Source organism: Micropterus salmoides, unplaced genomic scaffold (assembly GCF_014851395.1).
Source record: "Micropterus salmoides isolate LMB-PRFRI ecotype aquatic unplaced genomic scaffold, ASM1485139v1 Ms_hic_scaffold_7, whole genome shotgun sequence".
Taxonomy (NCBI): Eukaryota; Metazoa; Chordata; class Actinopteri; order Centrarchiformes; family Centrarchidae; genus Micropterus; species Micropterus salmoides.
Genome location: NW_024044459.1, coordinates 12,424,470 through 12,448,572, shown reverse-complemented (window position 1 = coordinate 12,448,572; position 24,103 = coordinate 12,424,470). Strand labels below are relative to the sequence as shown.

At 38.3% G+C, this 24,103-nt stretch overlaps 1 protein-coding gene across 1 annotated transcript in view; it reads left to right on the top strand.

The window, feature by feature from the left end:
* Positions 1-3,795: 3,795 nt before the first annotated feature.
* The window catches only part of slc4a4a (solute carrier family 4 member 4a), a 71,155-nt gene continuing 50,847 nt past the window's right edge, over positions 3,796-24,103 (top strand). The window contains 3 exon segments of the mRNA XM_038704255.1: positions 3,796-3,942; positions 4,627-4,724; positions 14,349-14,422. Of these exon segments, the coding sequence (XP_038560183.1) occupies positions 4,708-4,724; positions 14,349-14,422 (91 nt within the window). The 5' untranslated portion in view covers positions 3,796-3,942; positions 4,627-4,707.

The following is a 24,103-nucleotide window of genomic DNA, read 5'->3' as shown; positions in this document are numbered from 1 at the left end:
TAAGTGAAAATTACATAATATATTTTTCCCTGAAATGTTTACAATGTCATTTTTTTTATTATGGATAAATATCTTTATATATTTATAAATAACGAACAATGTACGCCAATGTGTCAATTATTAATAGAAAATAAGGGTTGCCAAGCAGTATCCATGTGAAATGGCTTAATCAAATAACTTTTTGGTGAATCTCCTTTCAGACATACGTACCAATCTTACATAATGTGTTTTAAAGTACACATGTAAAATACTTTTGATATACAGGACTTTTAAAAATCCTTTACAAAAATAACCAGTCTCAGTTTAGGTGGTGCAGACAGACGATGTCGCTCAGATGATAGTCACCTGACAGCAGAAGTCACAGCGTGTTTTGGCAATAAGCCCTAACTTTTCAAACAGTATCAGGTATCGGAGCGTAGATGACACGTGAAACATTTAACATCCCAAGCAACTAATGTTTAAACTTGACTTTCATACGAGTTAAATGTCAATCTCCAGTTACTGTAGGCCTATGTAATCCAGTCAAAGTTCGAGGAATGTGAGCTGAGTGCAGGGTTAGAATAATGACTGTAAGAATGTTAAACAGCAACCAAGGTTAGTGTGTGGACAGATAATGAAAAATGCTGAGTCTGAGTGTTATATAATAAAGACAAGATTTCTTGCTTTTGAACGATTGAACATTGATGGCATCATTGCACACCTTTCTTCAAGTGAGTAAGTTAAACATTTACAAACCTAAACAGCACGACATGGGTGAAACCAATATCCTGATATGAATACGATCATTTTTCCAATATTAATGGGTAGATATGGGAAAGTATGCAAAAAAAGTAAAATGAGTTCAATACAATGAGCTGTGTTCCAGGTGTTTGATAAACTTACAGGCAGGGCTGGCTCAGGTGAGTCCTCAACCATCCCTTAGTTTTGCTGCCTAGACTGCAGGTCTGATGCACTGATGCATGCAACCTTATCCCATTAATGCATGTTACTAACTCCACTTCTTCCCTCTTCAGTAGTCTTGTGCTTGTCCTCCTATCTCTTATCTCTTTCTGGAGTCTGGAGCTGTGGGCTGTGTGTCACAGAAAAGTCAAAAATGAATTTTGTTATGAATTGGCACCATATAAATAAAACTGAACTGAAATTAAATTATTACTCCACCAAAAATCAATAAACAATCATGGGCTATTATTAGAGCCAAGACCTAATACATACCATTTGCCATAGGCCTAATGAAAAAGGGGTTGTTCATAGTGATGAAACCAAAGAGAGTAAACGACAATAACCCAGCTTAAAGATGTCCCCTTATCTTTTGATTCATTTCAACCTCATGTTCAGGGTCTCATTCTTTGTTGCTCCCATTAAGTTTCCCTCTGAAAATGCATCTTCATCATAGACTGTGTAAAAGAAGATCTTGATGGATACGAGAGAGAATAGTGTTGCTGAGTTAGGCATGCTCGAACCATTAAAACCGCCATGAAATTTTGCCAAAATTGTGATAAATATTACCAATAACTGTCTGAAGCAACTCTGTAAAAGTTGTCAGTAACTAGCTCACTTTATTTTATTTTACTTCAGGCAGCCAATAGTGTTGGGAAATCCGCAAAAAACTTTTTTTTAATCTATCACGTAAAAACAGAGCTAATGTTATTTTATGAATGACATTAACTACTTTATAAAAAGCAGTAGGCCTACACCTATTTTTCTGACTAACAGGTTGTCTATGCTGTGGCCTGTAACACTTAAGGTAAACTATTCAGATATCAGCAAATTGGTTTGAGCTCAAGTCATTAACTAAAAGCTGAAACTGGTGGGAAAAGCAAGAGGAGATTATCAGGTTTAATGTTTGCTTTTTTTATTTCCAAGTAAAGTAATCCTTTAACTTTCCCTGGTAGGCTAATTCCCTTACTTGTGAAGGAAAAGAAACCCGTGACAACCATTAATCTATGTTCTTTGTTCATTTGCCCTGACTTAGCCCTGACATGCTTATATATGTTGAAACGTGGTAACTGTCACCTGATGGATTTTCCTGTTTTGCAGTAGGGTAACTTCAACTTAAGGACTTGAGTAAATGTGTGCTCTTTTGAAACCATTTTAAACCTGTTATTGATGGATAATCCGAAAGAGGCATGGGGGAGTTAGTTACACTTGAATAAACCTTTGACCCAAGAGGTTCTGGACCAAAAATAGACAATTAATTGCCTCCTACCCATCCATCCTAAATAACCTGTTTCAACTGTTTGCCATTACACCAATTAAAGTGAGCATGACATAACAGGGCGCTATGGGTGTATAATTTATGTAATGAAGGTAATGACAGCTAAATTTACCACGTGCCTCCAACAGATGGCGCTGTAGATTTAAAATACATCGTTTGTAGCTGAAAAAAAATAAACAATCCCAGCAAGTGTCTCTTCTGTGAAGACACTGCAGTAATCCTGCATACATTACAGAGAGATGCGGGACGAATATCCCTGAAGAGCAGTACGTGGCGGCATGCGCATTTTCCTGGGGTGCAATACCAAAACTCAATCAATCATGTAGCATACTAAGCATAGGTAGCCTACTAAGGTATGGCACCTGTAGTTAAGCAAAGCCTAGCCAAGAATTCTTTGGTGCCTAAACCTTATCAAACTTTTAATACTACATGTTTGAAACATTTTACATTTTCATGTTAGAAAGCTTTTGGTACCAAAGAATTCTTTGGTAACCAAAGAATTCTTTGGTAAAGGGTTAGGGGAAAATCATTGATGGATTAAAACAATAAGTCAACATTAATTACACAGGAACCAAACCCACACCTCCAATATGAAAGTCCTGTGTCTGTCCCACCCACCCTGCAGGAACGTTACACTGACTCCCCTGAAGCCTTTCTGGCAGAATGATTTAGGAAAGCCTTTCTTTAGTTGCCAATGAATTTTTCCTGATTACTACAACAACTGAACAGCAGGCCTATTTCTCTTAATGACAGGATCTTGTTGCTCTCCGGAGTTGAGGTAACATTAGCCATGTTGCTCCTGAACGTGCACGTGGCGCTGCCTCATGTGATGTTGTATAAATCAGAAGAAATAGTTTCCAACAGTGCCTGCAGTTAGAAAGAAACTATCTTAACATGACAGTTTATCAGAGCGATCTGGGCGATTTTCAACCAGACTGTAATTGCCGGAAATGGTAAGTAGGCTACTTCATGGAACACGATGCTGCGGCTGATTGGACTTGGATATTCAGAGGCAGGATAAACTGCCTTGAAAATGTGTTTAATTTAATAAAAGATTTAAAAAAATATCAGCGATGATGACAATAATAAAAAAATTAAAAAACATTTGTGGGATGGTTCATCTCTATTGGCCAGCTACACCTGCTGTATCCCTGAGGAAATATACTGGTTTGGGATGCTGTATGTCTATCTGTAAAATTTGGGATTTCACACGCCATTTTACCAGTGCCACACATAGGCTACCTTTTACATTTTTACTGGTGCAAGTACCAGCAGAGATGCTTACAGAAAGAATTTATTCAACTGTGTTTCCATATATCAGGGGTATATTAAGTTTCAGTTTTGTTTATAAAGAATTTAAGACCTCTTTATCTCTTTATTTAATTAGGAGAAATGTATGTATATTATTGAATGCACGTTTCATTATTATTTTATCAACCTGCAGTTTTTTAAAACTTTACAAAACTACCAATACTTTAATAACGTCCAAAGATTGCTGACTTCATGATGAACTGGAGCGGAGGGTGTGGAGGGCTATGATGATGCAGCAGCGGAGCAGTTTGACCTCCCACCGGAGGAGTGGCGTTGACAGAAGGATGGTCCAGCTGATAGAGGCGGCAGCATGCTGAGCGCAGCCGCCACACAATGCCATATACAAACTCACCCGCGCAGTGGAAGTAGACTTCTTTACCTTCATGCCACCGCAGCCAAAGATCAGAAAAGCAGCGGTAAGTCCTTTACGCTTGTTCCACCTCGAAGTTGTTGACAAGTGAAACTAATATTTTCAGGCCATGTGGTGTGAAGAGGCGTCTTGAATATAACCCACCATAATATTCCAGTTAATAATTTGTCTAGCGTGTCACTGATGCCTTCAGGACTTTAGCGACCTTGTCACGCTACCTGTGTGGTCTAAAGTTTTAGTGAAACGCAGCTGGAGTGTGTTTTGTTTTGGTCAAGCAGTTCGTTGGACAAGTTAGCATGATTTATGATGATATTTGAAACGCCTGTGCTGTTTACTATTAGAGTTTTGGAGACAAAGCAGCTACAACATGATTCATCATTATAACGTCTGCTGTTGGTCAGTAAAGGGTCCTGAAATGTATCACTGGGTTGCTACACTTCTTGCAATGGTGCAAAAGAGAGTGTCAGCGTGATCTTTGCTGTATTTTTCCTTTTTTTCCCCAAGTGTGCCTATGGTGCTCCTGTGATGATATTTTGGTGCAATATGTTTAAAAAAAAAATCAAATCAATCATTAGTTTTTGGACCAACAGCAGGCCCATAATACGGCTTACTATGATACCTGTGCTGTGTAATATCCTTCAAGTCAAGTGCTTTAGTTGTGAAAGACTGTGAGTGTTCATTGAGTCCACAGGGAGCAGAGAAATGACCTCCCCATGTGTTACATTGTCAGGTTAAACATCAGCAGCCGCTCCGGTGATCCGCTCTGCTTAACACATTCAGTAAGGAGATTTATCACACGCAACCTGAAGAGATGAGCAGCAGCAAGAAGTAAGTGACTTCAACAAGGCTTACAGGAATGCTTTCACTCTACGCAGAGTTACTTGACTGTTACTTAACTGAAAAAGGGCACACCTGTGTGCAGAAGAGCCTACAAACAGCTACTGATGCTTAATATAAGTAGGAATAAATGCTTATGGAGTAGGTGCACTTCAGGAACAAGTGGTACGGTAACGAAGCCCACGAGTTACAACATGTGCTCTGACTGCCAAGAAGGTGAAATCGATGCTTTCCAATAGTGATCTCAGATCTCATCTGATTTAAATGTCAGCTACTTTATTTACTTGCTTGACGAACCCCCTCTATACAGGCAAACTACACAGGGTGGGGTGTTAACAAACTCCTTAAAGGTAATTGAAGGTTTGAATATATTCAAAATTTTAAGCGTCAAGACATGAACAGCCATGTAATTGCTTTGCAAGGATCCCAGCCTTGGAGATGAACCTCAGATATGAGTGTAAACTAAAGTGACACTAAACAGTGTCAAAGTGACACTGCATCACCCAAATGTTGCCCTTTCTGATGCAGAAGAAAACACTAGCTAGAGTTTGAATTAACTGCCTCACATTGAAAAATCTAAATCTGTTATTCCAGTAATGGTGATATCCTCAAGTCAAAGTCCAAAACACAAAATGGGGTGGGGAGAAGGCAGATATTAAAAATTAAGAAAAAAAAATCAGGCAGAATAGCATCAGTCGAGTGATTTAAAGGCCATTTGACATTTGTCCTGATAACACTGGAATCATAGTTCCAGGATGTTAAATCCAAGCTGAGTCCTGCTTTTTGTTTCCCATGTGACCTCCATTCATTTAGAGTAAGCAGGGAAGCTTTTGGTGTGGTTTGTGTGACAACCTCAACCTCGTGCACAGTCAAAACTAGTGTCACACAAAAGTGCAACGAAAGAAATTGTTAAACAGAAGATGTAGGCATCCTTTCATTGTATAGAGAAACCTTTATGACGTTCAGGGAAATCTGATATCTGATGGCATTTCGCCTGATGGCATTTCGCCTTCAATGCATGAGGGATTTGACATTGCAACCTTGATTGGAGGACAGGATACTAGATACATGACCTGGACACATTTATACATATCTTATGCAATGGCTGCAGCAGATACTGTATACCATAACACACTCAGAATGCCTTCAGGCTGTTTGATGTTTCCATGGTTTGGACACTCCGTCGACAGTTGAATCAGTTTGGGTGCAGAGAACACACTCTCCTCTCCAAACAGATAGTGAATGTAGGCTACATGCAGTTTACTGTAGGCCCTACAAGGACAGGGAGACTGATACGTTATCTGTGAAGAGAACAGATAACTAAAACACAATCAAGAGTGCAATATGACGGCGTATTAGGGCCATTGTAGATAAAATTAATAATAATTAAGGAAAAAAGACATTCCTAGAAAAAAGACATAAATTAACTGAAAAGAAACTTGTGAACTAGTGTAGTAGTTTTTCCCCCCAGTCATTTATAATACAAGACAAGAGTCAGTGTAGACAGAAGAGAAGAGGTGGAGCTTTCAGACAGATAAGCAGATATGAAGGACTGCAACAAAGCAACTAACAGCATGTCACATCTTAGTCATTTATTAATATGAAAAATCAAAAACATCCCCCCCCCGACATGAGTTTACTACATATAGTAAACTCATTTCAGTGTTGCTAAATTCTGTGACCTAACAGCACTGACTGTTGTTACTGTGCATGGGGAATTTCTTGTTTTATCATTTATAAATATCTTCTCCAATTGTTTTGCTTTTGGTCATAAGGAAGTATATTTTAATACTTGTTGGTGAAAGTAGTGAAGATGTGAGTGTTGCTGTTAATAGGGTGACCAAACATCCCGAAAAAATTGTGAGAGTCCCAAAATACTAGCCGTTGTTCCGAATCCCAACCTATAACATATATTGGACTAAACCTGAGTTTTGATTAGTAATAGTTATATAATAAAACTTGTTGTGAAACATTCCCTATCATTCCCTAATATTCCCATCTACACTTTTCTAGTGTAGATGAAGACAGTAGAAGTTACAGATGCAAGGACAGATGAGGTGTAGCCGCAGGCAGCCACGGAGAAGGAGAGAACCGACACAGACAAATGTGATAATACACTGATGAATGAAGTTAAATAAATTTTATGTATATTATATTTAAGGGATCATGATTTATACCCTGTTGCATACATCACAGTCATTGTGTGTTTTCCTAATGAGAGAAAGTTGACTTCATGAACCAAAATTAGTAATTTTAGCCTTAAGTTTTGACTTTTACGTTTTGTAGTGTTCGTTGACACCGAATTTAATGTAGCCTCCTGAAGGCCGCGTCCATCCCCAACTCCCCTGCCTGGAACTTTATCCTGTGTTATTAACATTGCCATACCACACTTTAATAACACGAATGCCACTTATTTACAATGCCCCTAATATGCTGTTGTAGTGCAAAGTAACAGCTGATCAAGTTCTGATTGCTTGCACAACTTCTTGTTTGAAGGTTGAGCTATTGATCATCAATACATGCATAACTTAAAATACTGATTAAAGGAAAAATCCACCTTGAAACTTTTAAACTCCTAAAAGCACAGGTGTTGCAAGTGTAATTTTTTTGATAGGAGACCAATAGGTTAACATGAGCGTCGACAGGAAGCAGGGACTCGCGGCCGTTCCGCCTCCTGTGTTCCAGGACAATGACAATTTTACACCCAGCCTGCCCAGTCAGAGACAGGGATGTTCAAGTGGTGGCAGGTGACAAAAAAGTTTAGGTCAGGCAGCACAAGGGAGTGGGAGAGAGAGAGGGACAGCAGCTTGTGCAGCAGCACTGATTGACAATCTCTCGGGGCAGCAGTACGTCGTCGTCCTCTCATGTTGGAATAAGATCACAAGTGGTTTTAGAACACAGGACAGGCCGAGGCTAGTGGGCTAGCATGCTAACTTCAGTAGATATTTCTGCAACACAATACATAGACATCTTTGTCAGAGCTTACTGCTTCACATTCTGTTGATCATATTAGTTCATTATTTGAATGTTTATGTTATGACCTCAAATTCTGTCCAAATCTTACACATTGTACCTTTTTAAGGTCACAAAGATTACTGAGCCTGAAAATGAAAGTTAATCTGCACTTTACTTGCAATCAGGCCTTTTTACACACCTTATTATTTTCTTTTTGCATTGTGTGTGTAATATATAGTATATTATATATATATTATATTATATTCTGAACCGATGCTTTGTGCTGCAAAGTACAAGCCTATATCAGCAGCCTACCTAGTACACAAGAAATTTGTGTTTGTTTGTGCTATTGCTGAACCTGCTGCTTTTGTGTTAAAGCCATTGCATGCACACATTATTAAAACGTGGTAGGATAATCAATCAAACATTCCTAACCTTTATTGCCGTAGCTTATCTTTCATTGTGCAATTAAAATTTTGTATAGAGTTTATTATATCCCTAAATGACATTGGCTTGTTGATTATAATATAATCTTTAAAGCCAATGTTTATCATTTTGGTAGAATGTCAAATCCACAAAAACTCTGCCAACTAATTTAATGGCTATCCGGCCATTCCCTGTCAGGGTTTATTCTGATTGTTGGCCTTCAAACTAAAACTAATTCTAGGAAAAAAGAAGAGTTTAGGAAAAGGTACACATGATCACCAGGTAAACTTAAAAATCTGAAGGTAAAAGCAAGCTGAATGCCTTGTGGGAAATATAGGAAATCACTTCTCAAGTGAACAGACAAAGCAGGGCAAGGGGGGCAAGGTAAATAAGTAACTTTTTTTAATCACAAAATAAATCCTGGAATAACATTCCAAAATTATAACAATTTTATAAAAATTTCAATATACAGCAATGACAGTAGATTTAGTCGTACACCATATCAAACATATAAACTTCACTAAAGCATGTTTTCCTCCCCTTGTCTGATAATATGTTAAGTTCGGTGTATAAATACAATTTAGTGTATGGAGTCATAGGAGTGCCATAAAAAATAATAAACCTGTAAAAGAATAAGAAAATAAATTTGGAAATATTAAGGGAAATAAAAAATATGGAAATAGAAATAGAAATAACAAAAAAAAATTTCACATGTATTTGTTCATTTATTTCTGTATATTTTTTTATTTATTTTGAAAATGTATATATTTTTTTGCATATATGACTCTTTTTCTGTTTATTTTAAAATGTAATGTTTATATATGTCTTTTATTTATTTTTAATGCATTTATTTTTCTTTATTCTTTCCGCTTTTGCTATTCCCAAGTGATCAATCAGCTGGCGTTGATTGGGCCTTCTTGCTCTGGCTAAGTAGTCAATTCCTGCACACGCGGGAGCTGGTTTTTTTTAGCATGAACAACATGAAATAGCATTGCAGTGTGAATGTGGTATCGGTTTGACAGCTGGCATTTCACTTAGACCATGCTGACACTGTTATTCTTGATTGGTAAGTAGCTTTCTACCTCAGACAATGTTCAGCTAATGCTAGCTAGGCCCAGATAAAGTTAGTAGTTTGCTAACAACCTATGCTAACGCTAGCACAGTAACTTAACTAATGTTAGCTAAGTTTTCTGCTGGTTGCTCACACTTTTACAATGTTAATGTGTATTTATTGTTCCTCACATATAAACAAGTCACATCAAGCCCACTGATTAACATTATTGGTAATCTATTTTGTAAACAGCATTTATTATTTAATATTGATATTATACACTACACAGCTGGCCCGTGTTTTTGGAGAAAGGTTGGGGCAAGCATTACTCCCTCTCTTTGTCGTGAATAGTTAATGTTACTAGTCACTAACACGCTTATTATGTGTACGATGATTGTGGTTTTGGGATGATCCAAGTGACCCACCTAACTCCACACCCAGCCAACAGAAAAAGAAAGGCCACTTGATTCCTTTCAAGTGGGATGTCCTGGGATGCCCATTGCTGTCGGTTCACTTTCACCTTGGGCAAGATACTGAACCCCGAATTGCCTCTGGTGGCTGTTCCGCCAGTGTATGAATGTGTGTGAATGTTAGTTTCTGTCTGAGCCCTTATGCTCAGTGTATGAATGTGTGTGTGAATGGTGAATGCAGATGTAGTGTAAAAGCGCTTTGAGTGGTCGAAAAGACTAGAAAAGCGCTATACAAATACGGAGCATTTACATTTACCAGACCGGTGAGTATTATTAATAATGTTCCAACTAGCTTCCTACATTAATGTAACACACAGATTCTTAATGAGTAAAAGAGCAGCAAGTGTAAACTAGTTAGTAGATTAAACATTTTTTGTACTGCTTACTGATTCATAGTAATTCAATCAGTTCAGTATCATTCATTGTGAAGAAAAATGAGTGTGAGGAAGCTTGGGAGTCACAAAAAAGGCATTTAGCAATATAAGTTGACTGTAGTCCAAAATTTTAAAGATACATTAAAATTTGGTTTAGTGAATTCACACTATTTATGTTAGCAATCTTAACGTGGTGCATAAAGCATCGACAGTGACATTTACAACACAAAATACACATACACAATTAAGTTTAATTTCCTGTAATCATATTTTTTTTTATCATAATAGTATAATAGATCTTAATATCATATATAGCAGACTAATTTGGACGATATAATTCTATTCAGTATTTCTAAAACAGAGAATTCTGCAGTCATATTAACAAATGGTAGCTAGCTAGTCAGGGTTTTCAAACTTTTTTATCGCTACCCTACATCAGAATCAGTCCCTATCACAATGCATTTTCCATCCGTAGCCAGTCTGTCTCAGCAGTCCATGGAGACCACGAGGACCAACTTTGGACTGGATGATATTTGGGTTGTTTCGTTGACCAGTCCCTACCAGTAAGAGCAGTACTAGATGACCTGAGGAGGTCACCGGCATCCGTCTCGGACCTGCATGACCCGCCTGTCATCACTGCCCTCCACACTGCATTACTTGTCTCACCCAACGATGCAGGTGGAACAGCTGCTGCCAGACAAAGACAGACGAGCCCCGCATGTTTGTGGACAGTGTTATGGCTACATTTCCTCATTGTCAAGTGGCAGCTTTGTATATCACCATCACATAAGGTTTGGCTAGCCTGGGCTATTTTTGTGTTCAAGTTCATTTCATCCCTACATTAAACAGTATTTTTAGTAGCCTATTGCTAAGTGTGTTAAAGCCCAAAACCAACAACATTAGTTCTGTAATGTTAATGTTACTATTTCTACACTGTGTGTTATCATGTCAACTGTCAACTATTGATGCTTAATACTGTTTGTAATACAGAACTGAAAACCTACTACCTACTACTAAATTTGTCTTAGCATAATTAAGCTCACTTTGGCCTTTCACCATGGTAAAATCATTCTACTGCTGTTTTTAATGTGCAATAAAATTCTTTATTAAATTGTTGGTCTAAGTCAGTTTTCTACTATGGTACATATCTGCAACTAAGTTTAATATCAATTCGTACAATAATCAAACCACAGGAAGACATTAACAGCATTTGTTTGTCAGAATGGAGATTATTCATTAAAAGGCCATATTCGATGCTGTCGTATTCATCTTGCATATTTATAATTTTAATAGCTGGTCACTATTATTTTAAATTATTCAACATGATAGCAAAAAATATTCCCAATGCATTCTTCAACTAAATATAATTTCTACACAGCTCCATCTTTATTTACAGTCTGTGGTAGAGACTTAATTTAATATCCAAACCTTGAAATGGAAACGTTTCCGCTGGCTGAGTGTATGACACAGTTGTCACTTTTAAATGCATTATGACATGGATTTAAAAGTGAAACTACTAAATAGTGAACTGTTTAATGAATTGACTGAAAAGTAAGTCTTATTCCTTGCAATTGACCTGTCTACCTGTATTATGGGGATTCCCCTCAAAGTGCTCAGAGGAAGTGGGCCAAAAACATTCTTTTGTATTACGTCTTTACATTCTTGTGTGTTGATCCTAATCATTTCTTTTAACAAAGCACCACGTCTACCAGGTGAACTGCAATGCAAATAGCTTTTTGACAAATATTTCTTGCTTATATTCACATCAAAGCCTTCAGATTTTCTGTTATGGTAGCTAGTTATTTCTTAAGTCTATGATTTTCTGAGAAATTTACAGTGTAAGTACAAGTGTAAACTTTATCAGCACACAAATGACTAGTGGGCTACATCTACTTCTCCAGTATGTTACATCATACATAATGCTGTATATTAAGATCAAAATAACAGGAAACATCAGTCTCTAGCACGGAGAGATGCTAGCTAACGAGCTTGTTGACAGCAGCCGACTGTTGTAAATTAGTGAGCTACCAGCAGTAAAGTTGGCTAACTTTGGCTAAGTTACTTTGCTAGTGTTACCTTAGGTTGTTAGAAAACTACTAACTTTACCCAGGCCTAGCTAGCATTAGCTTGTAATACGTCTGTAACGCAAAATGCCAACAACTGCCCTACTGTAATAAACTAAATTTAATGTCTGAACTTGTTGAACATTAACTTAGGTAGAAAACAACTTACGGATGAAGAAGAACAGTAGTGGTGTGGTCAAAGTGAAATGTCAGCTGTCAGACGTCTGCACCGTGTCTACTTCCTGTCCATGCTAAACAGCTCCCGCCAACGCAAGATTCTCATGTGTGCAGATATTGACGCTCAGCCTGGGCAGGAAGGGCTGGCTAATGCCCTTTAAGGAATAGCAATGCAAAAGGGGAAAAACATTAAAAAAATTAAAGGTATGAAAACAAAGAAATTATATAATGTAAAACAAATAAAACATTTAAAACATTTAATTTATGAATTTATTAGAATTAAAAAATATATAAATATATACTAAGTATATGTAAAATAAATGAAAATGCTTAGCATAATATTTCCATATTTTTTTATTTCTCTTTATATTTCACCATTTTATTATTTACTTATTTATTATTTTATGTATTTCTCTTAATATCTGCACATTTTATTATTTTATTATTTATTCTTTTTTATGGCACTCCTGTGACTCCATATAAGTGGGCTGTCAGCTCAGGTTGAGGGGAGTTTGGCCTGTTATGTCTGTGATTGTTCCATAGGTGGCAATGGAGGAAGTAGGAAGGCCAGTATAAGTTGTAAAGTCCAGAGATAAAGGACCACCTTTAACTAAATCATGGTGTTGTTTTAAAACTCTTTACAGGTTGAACCAGATCATTTACATAGTTTGAGAAGTTGGTGTCTTCTTAAAATGCTTTTGTGTTGGTTGGAGATTTGTTTGTCTACACACAGCTGATATTATCACAGAGTAATAGCAAGTGTAATAGAAATAGAAATAGAAAAAAAAAGTGCTGATTTTTGTTATAATTACACTGATGATTTGGCAGAGGTAGCTGCTGCAAACGTGCTTTTCTTCCTGTTTACTCTTTTTCACTTCAAAACAATAAGATGATTGACTAAATCTATTAGTATATGTGAGGTGAAGATTATGCAGCGTGATGCAGTGAGCAGAGAATGTCATCTCGCGCTGAAACGTCCTTAAGCAGGTCGCAGAATCCTGACCAGCTGGAAGTGTATTGTTTTGTAGCTGACCTTTGACCTTTTGAGACCATTGTGTCCAGGGTATCTTCCTGCCAATTTACTTAGCCTGTCCTGTACAGTCCACTTTTACCTAGAATGGACTAAGTAATTTTACTCTGATTGAACACTGTTCATCCTGACATAGCTTCTAATATAAAGATGCAAATATGTTTGTCTTAAAGACTGCAATGATTTCTTTGTTCACTCAGCATGTATTAGCTGACTGAGCAACTGAGCTAGCTTGAATGAAAAACTTTAAAACTCCTTTTCACGTCGATGTTTGTTGGGAAACCGTACGAGGTGGTATGAGTTTGAAGATGTCTCAGAGAGCAGCGGAGGCTCCAACAAGCCGGCCTGTCATGGGCTTGTGTGTGTCTTGTCACTTAAGTAAAGCCAGTGTAATCCTGTAAGGGCGGATGAGTAGACAGACATGTGATGCCCCACTTGTTTCTTAGGTGGAGGGTAGTGGAGAGGGGGGGCTGGCAGGCATTACTGACCAGATGGAGAGGCTTTGTAGTGTGTGTGGGCGTGTGACTAATCAGACACAACACTAACTTGATACTTTTTCAGATCTGTTTTTCCCAGTAATAAAACTCCACACCTTGATTCAGTGTCTAATAGGTGAAGTGGAGGTGGAGCCAGATCCAGATTTTGTTGGGGTCAAATTACAGTCAGTAGGGCATTTTTTGCACACGAGTAGCACCAGTCACTCTGACCATCACACCCAATTAGCAAAGACTTCCTGTCCTGTCCCTCACCCTCCTCCGCTAGATTAAATCCATTCCACCGTACCTATCGACTGCGCAATTTGGACTCCTCAAGGACAACACATTTTCTCACACTTGAGGGTAGTTTACTAACTGTAAAGCAGATCTTAAGGTGCTATCTCAGAGCTCTGGGGTAGTCACATAGCTTATCTGTCAATGAGTCTTTAATGGGTGGATATGAGCGCCACCAGCAGCACCAGACTGAGCCCCAGTCCGAACTTACTGCAAGTGAACGAGCCAAAGCGCTATGGCTCCACGTTGTCGCTGGAGGAGAAGTGTGAGCAGTCTTTCTTCCTCTTTTACTACTACAGGATGGAGGATGAGGCGGTGCTGGACCGGGGGGTGTCCTTACTCAAGCATATCTGTGACGAGGAGGAGGTAGAGGGTAAGTTTGCCCATTCTAATTTCTTCCACAGATACTGAATCTCTGTTTCTCTAGAAACTATGCTACCCACCAGTTAGATTCTTGCTGGAGAACTGAGTTCTTCTGAATTGTTTTCAAAGCAAGGGCAGTCACTAAGAGAAACAGGAAGGACGTCATTAAGCCTTTTAGAGACTGCCAAATTTCACACACTTCCTGCATGTACACTGTGACGCTCACCTGTTTAGTGAGCTGGCATGAGAAAGATGTAGAACATGGAGCATGTGATCATGTGTTTACCTCACTAATCCTCTCAAAGACCTACAGGGCAACAAAAAGAAAATGTTATGCTAAACAAGTGTCTGCTGATAATTTGTAAGCAGCAAAACTAAAATAGTTATATTATGATTGTACTATTGGCATGTTTTTAAATGGATTAAAGCCACCAGGAAATGTACAGTAATTGTACAGCAAATATTTTAATTTCTCATCACAGTGAAGCGTAGATTATTATTTTTTTTTTTTTGACAAATTATTTATAAAATTATAAATTAATAAAATTAAGCATATGAATGTTTCTCTCTTAATAACACAATCGGATAAGGCAGGAAAAGTGGTCTTTTTTTGTAGTTGCTTTAGTATTTCTAAAGTTTCTGTCCCAGTGTTGTAGAGAACCCACAATTTATTGTAGCTTTTCATTGCAAACTGTCCAATATATGCAACATTTCTCTTATTTCTGACCAAGTTGACGTTGAGCAAGCTAATTTCAAATTGATTCAATGTCCCATTTACATTATTTCCCATTTTTAACCTCAAACTCTCCTCACTGCTCATGATACTTCTTGTTGCTTAGCAGCAAGGTTAGGTTTGCATGGTGATGACATCAGCCTACACCCAACATCACAGGTTTCTTGGCTCTAGTCCAGCAGCTGAAAGGGCCTGGCATAGAGCCAGTTTTACCACCCAAGAACCTCATGTTTTCTTTTGTGGCAGTACTGTAATCAAAAAGGTTCCAGCACTACCATTTGCTGTTGTTGGTGATTTTAAAGGACAAAGTCCAGGACAAAATGAGAACAAAAATCCAAATTAATTCTGTCTAAATGTTGACACTAGAAGAAATTAATTTTTGTTTTAACTAAATTCCATAATGTTGCTTGATTAAAGGGCTGTGCCAGTAATTTAAATGTATATTCAAATGCATGGTGTAGAGTTTCATGTTATAGAATTTCTGCTCCATTACAGACAACCACTTGTTTCCATTCATTTCTATGCAGTATTCATCTATTAGACTCTTGAAACACGAGCTATGTCAGCCATCACAGTGAACAACCAAGTCTGCATTATTTGAGTTACATTATCAGTGCATGATAATGCAGAACAGATTTTTCAAATCAAACTGCCTCACCATGCAGCAGTAATGCAAGTTAGACAACAATAAATGCAGAGTTGAGGTACACTCTGATAGATGACACTTTTTAAGTTTCAAAAGTCTGCTTTGATTAGACTGTACAGAAATTAATGTAAAACAGTGGTTGTAAAACAGCAGTATGGTTTGTTAACCTTAATGTAAGGTACATTTGATTTTTAGTAAACGGGGTAAAACATGCAAAACCACTGGTATAAGTAACTTACTTGTATACATGAATACACAAACAGTCAACACTGGAATTTGCACAGCATTTCGTCAACATTTTGTCAGGTGTCAACTCAGCTAGAACTCTGCTTCAGCTTCATGTGTGTAACTAGCGTCTCAGCTGTGTCTGCGTGTGTCCTCTTCTGCTGGCTAAATCTCTTTTTAGGGTCTCCGCTGAGCTCAGTACCCTCCCCGCTGCTTGCTCAGAGCCGACAGCCTCACTCAAAGACTGACTGATAAAAAGAACAAAAAGGGATGAGGTAGCTTGACATTCCTCACATTGTACGAGATAAAGGTCTGTAAGAGGAGCTTTGGTCCAATGGCCAAATTAACTTTATCTAACACTGATTAGTCTGTGATTTCACTCAAGCAAAACATTTGATACCTAAACTCTGCATCACAGGCCGTATTAATGCTCAAGAGAGGCTTCAGTTTTCAGATTCAGTTATGCAGCCCAGGCTCCCATGCATCTTAACACAATTTTAAAGTGATGTTTTTACATTTCTGTGATATAATTAAACGTTTCAAGATATTGCCTATTACAGCTGAGTCAGAAGCGTAAGAATACTAATTTCTCCCCCCTAATCCAATATTACATAACTGTTTTATATTAGCATGCTGTCGGCGCTGTGTGGCATGCTGCCATCCTCCCCACTGGTCTGGGCAGATCCCACCGATGCGGTTACTGGGGAAACTGGCGGTGGTGTTGCCTCTCCTTAGAAATCTAGTGAGCTAAACAAACCTCCCAGCAAACACAAGGATTGTATTTCATTCAGTATGCTTACGGGCAGCTCCAAAAGAAGTTCTTCTTCCACACAAAAAAAGAAGCGGAAGTAGTTACACAAAGCTGCTCTGGCAGTGTGCAAATCTTCCTTTCCAGCTCCTTGACTCAACTATATTTTATTCCTTCTCCTCCATCACTCTCCTCTCATTCTCTCACCTCCTTTCTTGTTGTTGTTCGGCCTGTGCAAGCGTTGTCACACTCGGCTTTATTGCTCATCTATCAGCCCTAATAGCCCTATGGTCTTTATTTCTTTGTGTCTGTCTGTGTCTCTGTTCTTTTTTATTGTTGCTCTCCAGCCATCTGCTTCTTGGTCTTGTTGTAATGCCCGCTTGCTGTATGGCAAAACTGACTACTTCTTTGGTTGACTCCCAAAGGTAACACAAATAATACTGGGCATTTATGTAAATGTAATTTATCAATAAGTTCTGTTTGTATTACTTTGAATTAAGGCTGTGGAATTAATCAAAATATAATCACTATTTCGATTTTTGTTCATTGATTTTCAGTTCATCTAATTAAAACCATTATTGTGCCGCATGCTGTTTCGCAATGACACTCGTTTTGTCTTGTGTTATAAATCCAGCGCACCTTTTCCTTCACAGCGGCGCCCCCTGCCCCTCCCTAAACACCCAAACTCACTCTCAGCCAGGCTGTTGCATGTTTACTTCAGCTCGAGCCGAAATGACGGGTTACAGTTGCTACAACTTGCTAGTCACCATTATTATCTCAAGCTTACGGTATCTTACACTGCAAAAATTAGCCTAGCGGCCATTGGACTTTTCCTCTACTCATAGCATAACAATTCACATATTATTTATTATAAACCTGTTCGTGCTTGTAAAATATTCACCATGTCCCCGTTTTATAACGTATTACGGGATTTATACTTTTCTCACCATTAGTTTAAATAACTGGATCTCCCGACAGAACACCACGGTTGAATTACAGTCCAGTACACCAAAAATATAAACCGAGGAGCTGAGTAAAATCATATCATCATGAAGGATGTTTGTGACTGTGTTACACAGTTGTTATATTAGACTTTGCTGATTCATTGTTTTAATCCAAGCTTATGTCAAATTATTAACATTCCTATATATGAAATAGGTTATATGCTAAAATACAGAAAATCAGATTTTTAGGGAACCGTAAGCCTTGTAATAAATATTTGCCCATCCGTGTCATCCACCTCCGACATGTTGGTCATTTCTTCATCGGAGCAACTGGAAACTATACACCCATGACAATTTTTTTTGTTTGCATATCTAATGTAGTTAAGTGACATTTAAATGTTTCAGAAAATTCATTGCTCACTGCACACCTATTGCACAGCCACATAGGTTTTTTTCCTTAGTCCTGAGAAGAGGTCCAATTAGCCAAACTCTGTGGCTGTGTACAAACTGAGCTCTGTTGACACCTCTCTCACTGTCCTATTAGTTTTATTGCATTTGTTAAAAAGGTGGTATTATGCTCCTTTTCAGGACTCTGTCTTATCTTATTATCTTATTTAGGGGTTGTACCAGAACAGGTTACGTGGTTTCATTTTCAAAAAACACTATATTTTTATACTCATACTGCACATTGCTGCAGCTCCTCTTTTGTGTTAAAGGCTTTGTTTTAGCTATGGAGTGATACATCTTGTCTCTAAATGATCTTTGTTGGGAGTTGCACATACGCAGTTCGTAGTTAAGGACTTCCAGTTCGTAGTTAAGGACTTCCAGCCAATCAGAAGCAGAGAAGGGTGGGTCAGTGAGAAGCCGGTAAACGGCTTCAGTTCAGCTGTACAAGTTGCCGACCAGGTTGGCAATTTGGACTAGAGCAAGAGTTTCTGAGTGGTGAGTTATTAATCTGTAACAAAAGTATTTTTCATCCATAAAGTTTTAACTGAGCTCTGTCTCTACATCACAGTAACAACTTTATGTCCATTGACTGGCTGGAGCGTTGCTAGTGTTTGGAAGGGAGTTTTTAAAGGGCGAGTCGGACTAACCGCTTGGCGAGCGTTACATGAGGCGCATTCAGCTTTCATCCCTGTGATGTCACAGGGATGAAAGGGAAGTGGCTGGACTACAAACAAGCTGTTTTCAGACAGTTCAGAGCAGAGTTTTCTGTGGGAGATGGGAAAATAGAGGGCGTCCGTTCTTATTTAGGCGTGAGCTGTGTCCCAATTGTATACTTCGTACTAATTTCAAGCAGGTTTCAAGTTGTAGTGTTTACACTTGAAAAGTATACTTGAAACAATCAGTATGCATACTAAAAGTGCTGCTGATGTAAACTATTCTCCCAAAATACAATGCACAGAGGAAAAGGAGGCACTGCTCACAGCTGGAAAAAATGAATCTATTGTGAATGGTGGTGCAATACAGTATCTCCAGCACTGGCCAACTTGAACCTGAGCAGAGGTGTTATCAGTTTAAATAAGTGAATCTCACCTATGTGGGTGTGCAGGGCCTTTAAAAGTGTAGCGTTTCCCTATAATAGAAAGGTGAGGTAGGTCATTCTGCGATAACGAGCTGCTTGGAATGTCTTTAGCAATTTGTTTAATCATTTTCGCTGTGCTTTTGTGAGTAGTAGTATAAGGTGATGATTTAAATGTTGACATTTGTAATGCTTTATGAAAATGTCCAAAATTACAGATATTAAAAATAGGCACAGAATACAGCGCAAAAACGTTTCAGAAATGTGATACAACCAAAATAAACATGCATGGACTACAAAAACAACATGCCATTTATTCACTGATCCAATCTTCAGCTTAATCTCCTGTGGTTTTCTGTCTGAACTTTAAGCAACGTGTTTTCTAGAGATGAATTGTTTATCTTTATGGCCGGTGACGCCGTTAGTGTTTTAGCCACGGTGTGTACGATTGATCTAGTGTTTTTATGTTATTCGATAAACAGTGGACAGGTACCATCTTTGTTGAACCAAAAGCCTAGTAGGCCGCAGCTCTGGTGTGGGTGATGCGGGTCTGTTTCCCAACTGTTTGTCTCTTTTTTTTTTTTTTTTTCTTTAGCGTTCTTCCATCTCTGTTTCTGTCCACTTTTTTTTTACTATTTCTTACCTGTTTACTAGCGTTACTCTCTTTGGCTTTCATTCATTCTTTGTCATATGAATGCTGACCAAATATTTATTCACATACATATTATTATATATATCTAGATATTATATCACTAACTTATTTTAAACGGTTAACATTTTTTAACAAAAAAAACTTAATAATGGTAGTCTACAAACTAATGGGTATATTGGTTTAACTGAAATATGAACACTGAAAAATCAACCGTAGAAAGAGAAGCAGAAAGCTTGACCAAGTAAAGTATACCCTCTGATTTACACTAAGGCTTCATGTTGTAGGTTACTTTTTTAGATCCTTCTTGTCTCTGATGCTCAGCATTTGCTTGGGATGCTGAACTGTCGGTGTCCATGAATTTAGATGAACCCTTAAAAAACAAGGCATTGTGGTACTAGTGAATAATGAATGCTGTTGTGCTAAAATAGAGATCATTGTTTGTTGTGTTGAGGGGTTCAGCAACTTCCTGGTTGGGTCATGTGCAGTGCTTGGCTCAGCATAACCCGGCATGCTCCGAAAGGATACGTTTGACACTGATTGCATTGAGCCTTTTGTTTCATGAGGACTTTTGATGTTTACTCTGAAATGTTGCTTTCAGTTGAACTGGGACAAGGGCAATTAAATGAAAAGTATGCAGGTATTAGAGAGAAGGTGAAGGTTATTTACTTGAAATACAGTATGGCATTACTAAAACTAAACCCTGGAACTGAAGAGCTGAAGCTAGTCAGCTTACAATGTATTGATCGTACTGACCACAATGGCCATTTGGCCAGCTGTTGTGGGATGGGAAACTCTACTGCCATGTACTGTACAGTACTGCATCTATAGAAAACTAGTAATAAACTACTATACAATACTGTACACCTAATTACTAATATAAAATTACCCTAATATTGTTTATTACACCTAACAAAAACTAATGCAGTCTAGGAGCCCATTTCAACCGCAAGAACTTTTCCCTGGAACCATTTATGGAAATAAAACAATCAGCTGTCTGCCAGAGGCTTAAATTATTAATTAATGTCATAAATTGACATTTCTATCCAGTTTTAAGCCACAATTCTAAACTACACGCTTAGACCTTGGTTGTTTTACCTATATGGTAACAGTTTGTTCATCCAACGTGTGACTCTGAAATGATGCTAAGCTGGCTGTCAACTGGACATCATTAGCTCTAGTTTGTATTTAGCCTGGTGTCTGGCCTAACTGGTCCCTTTCAGGATTTTATGCTTTTACCACTTTTACAGACTGGATTTTAGTTTTAATGAACTAACTTTCCTGCACTGGTGGGACCCTCCCATCTTTCAGCGGTCAAGTCCTTCTCCCTCTCGGTGCACGTTGTTGAAAGAGGCCATGATCAGGAGAAGCTCTGAAGGTCTCACTTACCCTTGGTTAAAAAGGAGGTTGTCCCCTCTTTGCAGCAGTTCTCAGCCACGACCACCCCACGTATGGCTGCTACAACACAGCACTCTCCACGATCATCGTCTCTGCCTCTTCTTATCCCCCCAACTACGCTGATAGTTGGAGATTCAATAGTGAGGACTGTCCACTTTGTTAATGCAGTCACACACTGCTTTTCTGGAGCTACGACCCCCGAAGTCCTCAATAAGCAAGGCTCATGGCTTCACCCCTGACGACTATCAGGAAAATTATATTCGTTGGCACCAATGATACTGTATGTCAGCAATCCAAGCTGACGTACCTCAGGTTTGATTTCCATGCTGGGTCGTGGAATTGGTGGTTTAGCAAGATCCAGCCTTCACACCTGGCTCTGGTCTGTCCTCCACATGTGACTATTTAAATCACCTTTCTAGCCTCGCTTTTTTTTTCTCTTCTCTGCCCACTAAACACAGTCATGCACCCTCTTCTGTCACTGACTCCCCCTTGTGAAAGGATAGTGCTCCTATTATTTTTCCTGTCCATGCTAGGAGCCCAGATCTTTCTTGCACTGCCCCATGTAGTTTTAAGATTCCTAGTAATTTGCATTGGCCTGTCAAAATGAAACAGACACATCCTACACAGCAATGTTAATAATTTAATAAAAGTCCAGCCCTAACTGAGTTTCCCCTCAGGGGATTAAATATAGTGTATCTTCTTCTTATTCTTAAACCCAGCTCCAGTTTCAATTTCAGTTTTAACCCAGCACCGACTGTTAAAGATGACTCTTCTTAATCTGAGATTTTTTCTCTTAAAAAAATATGTATTTGAAATTATTTTATCTCTTCTACTGATTTTGCTCAACTTGGGCAGCATTATACGTTTGCCGGTCATTAACTGAGCAATAGCTCAAGACAGTCCATGGTAACTGGTATATGGTTAAAGCTGGGGGTATTATTTGCGTCGGAGCGACAGCCCCGCCTTGTTGCAGCTAGTTTTACGATCGTAAACAGCTAATACGTGCTTTACAGTGTACTGTGGGGCGGGTTCAAACATTTGACGCCGCCCATGTTGAGCACTGCCCAGATCTGCACACTGCAGTCAGCGGCACTTGGGCTTGCTAAACTGTGTCCCCCAGATTATGACTGCTTTAGCTGTCCTAGGGATTGTGGTTGTGGTGGTGGCCTTGTTATGGGAAGCATTTCAAAAGCAACCTAATAGCTGATAGAAATGATTTTTCTTCCTTTGAAGTAGGGCTGGGCAATATGGCCAAAAATTTAACCAAGATAAGAAAATCTCATATCATTCGATATCAATAATTATTAGGATAAATGTCAAATCATTATTTCTTCTGAGTTTAAAGGCTGACTTTAGCTCCCGAGTGAAAGTTGAAGAAACCAGGTAGTTAATTGTGGTTCTAAACTATTCTTTATGGTCAGAACAAACACTTGATGCCAAACAGCGGATCATTTAACAAATCTGAGGTAGAACATTCAAAAGAATTATGACAAAATCTTTTTTTCAACAAATATGCATGAATAAAATTAAGTAAAATCTTAGTCCCTTTATAAGTCATAATTTGTTCATGATTCAAATGAATTAAATCAAATATTGATTGAACATGTTGTTATTGAGGAAAATTGTATGGCGATAATTATCATTGTTTTATTGCCCAGCCCTACTTTGAAGTACTGTTTTAAACTTGGTGGCCCTCTCCTGGTCATATTTGTCATATTCATCACCTCACTAAACCAGCTGGCTCCTTTTTGATGGAGCGCCCTGAATTTTTAGAGTCTTGTTTCAAATTATGACAGAATTGTTCTTTGTGATGATTTTAATATTCACTTTGACAAGTCTTCTAATGTCCTACAGATTCTTAAAAAATATAACTAATTGTTTTAACTTTCAACAGCATGTGTCTGACCAAACTCTTTACCATAGCCGCACTCTAGATACACAGTTTTTACTATGGGTCTGAGAATATCGTCTGTTGAAATCATGGACATTTGGTTAATTCTTTGTGTTCCTCAACCTTAGATTTCATAGCTTCTTTGAAGAATTGCCCAAACTCAGAGACTGGAAAGTAGCCATGGTTAAATGAGTTGTAAACGGAAATACAGAAAAGCAGAATCTAAATGGAAGAAATCATGTCTCCAGGCCACTATAAAAGAGTGATTACTCCTTTATAATAGGATGGTGACAGATGCAAGAACAGCACAACCCTAGGTTTCTTTCTAAGACTACCAATCAGTTAGTTAACCCAGCCTCTCCTTGTGTCTCTGCTAATTGCAATGCTAAATGAAATGTTTTCATCACACTCTGGTATTACCAGATGTTAATCTTCTGCTCCAAGATTCCTTGAGCTATTTGTATTCTATTACTCTGCCTGAACTCATGTCTCTATGAAAGGATCCTCCAGCCCTCTTGACATAATCCCAACTAAGTTTTTATTTGAAGTTATGGATTGTATTAGGCCCCACTATTTTGAACAGCTTAGTGTTAAAAGTGAGCAAGTGAATTTCCCCAGTGTGGTATCAATAAAGTCTATCTAATCTTATCTACTGGTTGTGTCACACATTACTTTAAAACTGCTTGTGCTAACCAGTCCTACAAAAACCTTTTCATTAATGCTGATGCAGACATGTTCAGTTTGTGTGCTGCTGGACTAAAGTGCAGCCTGACACAGGATAGAGGCACTGGGTGGGCATATGTGGTAATACATATGGTCAATTATGGTGTGCCTCAGGGGTCAATTGCTGGACCAATTCTGTTCCCCCTATGCTCCCCTTTGGGTGATGTCATCCATAGACATGATGTTTCTTTTCATTGCTATGCGGATGACAC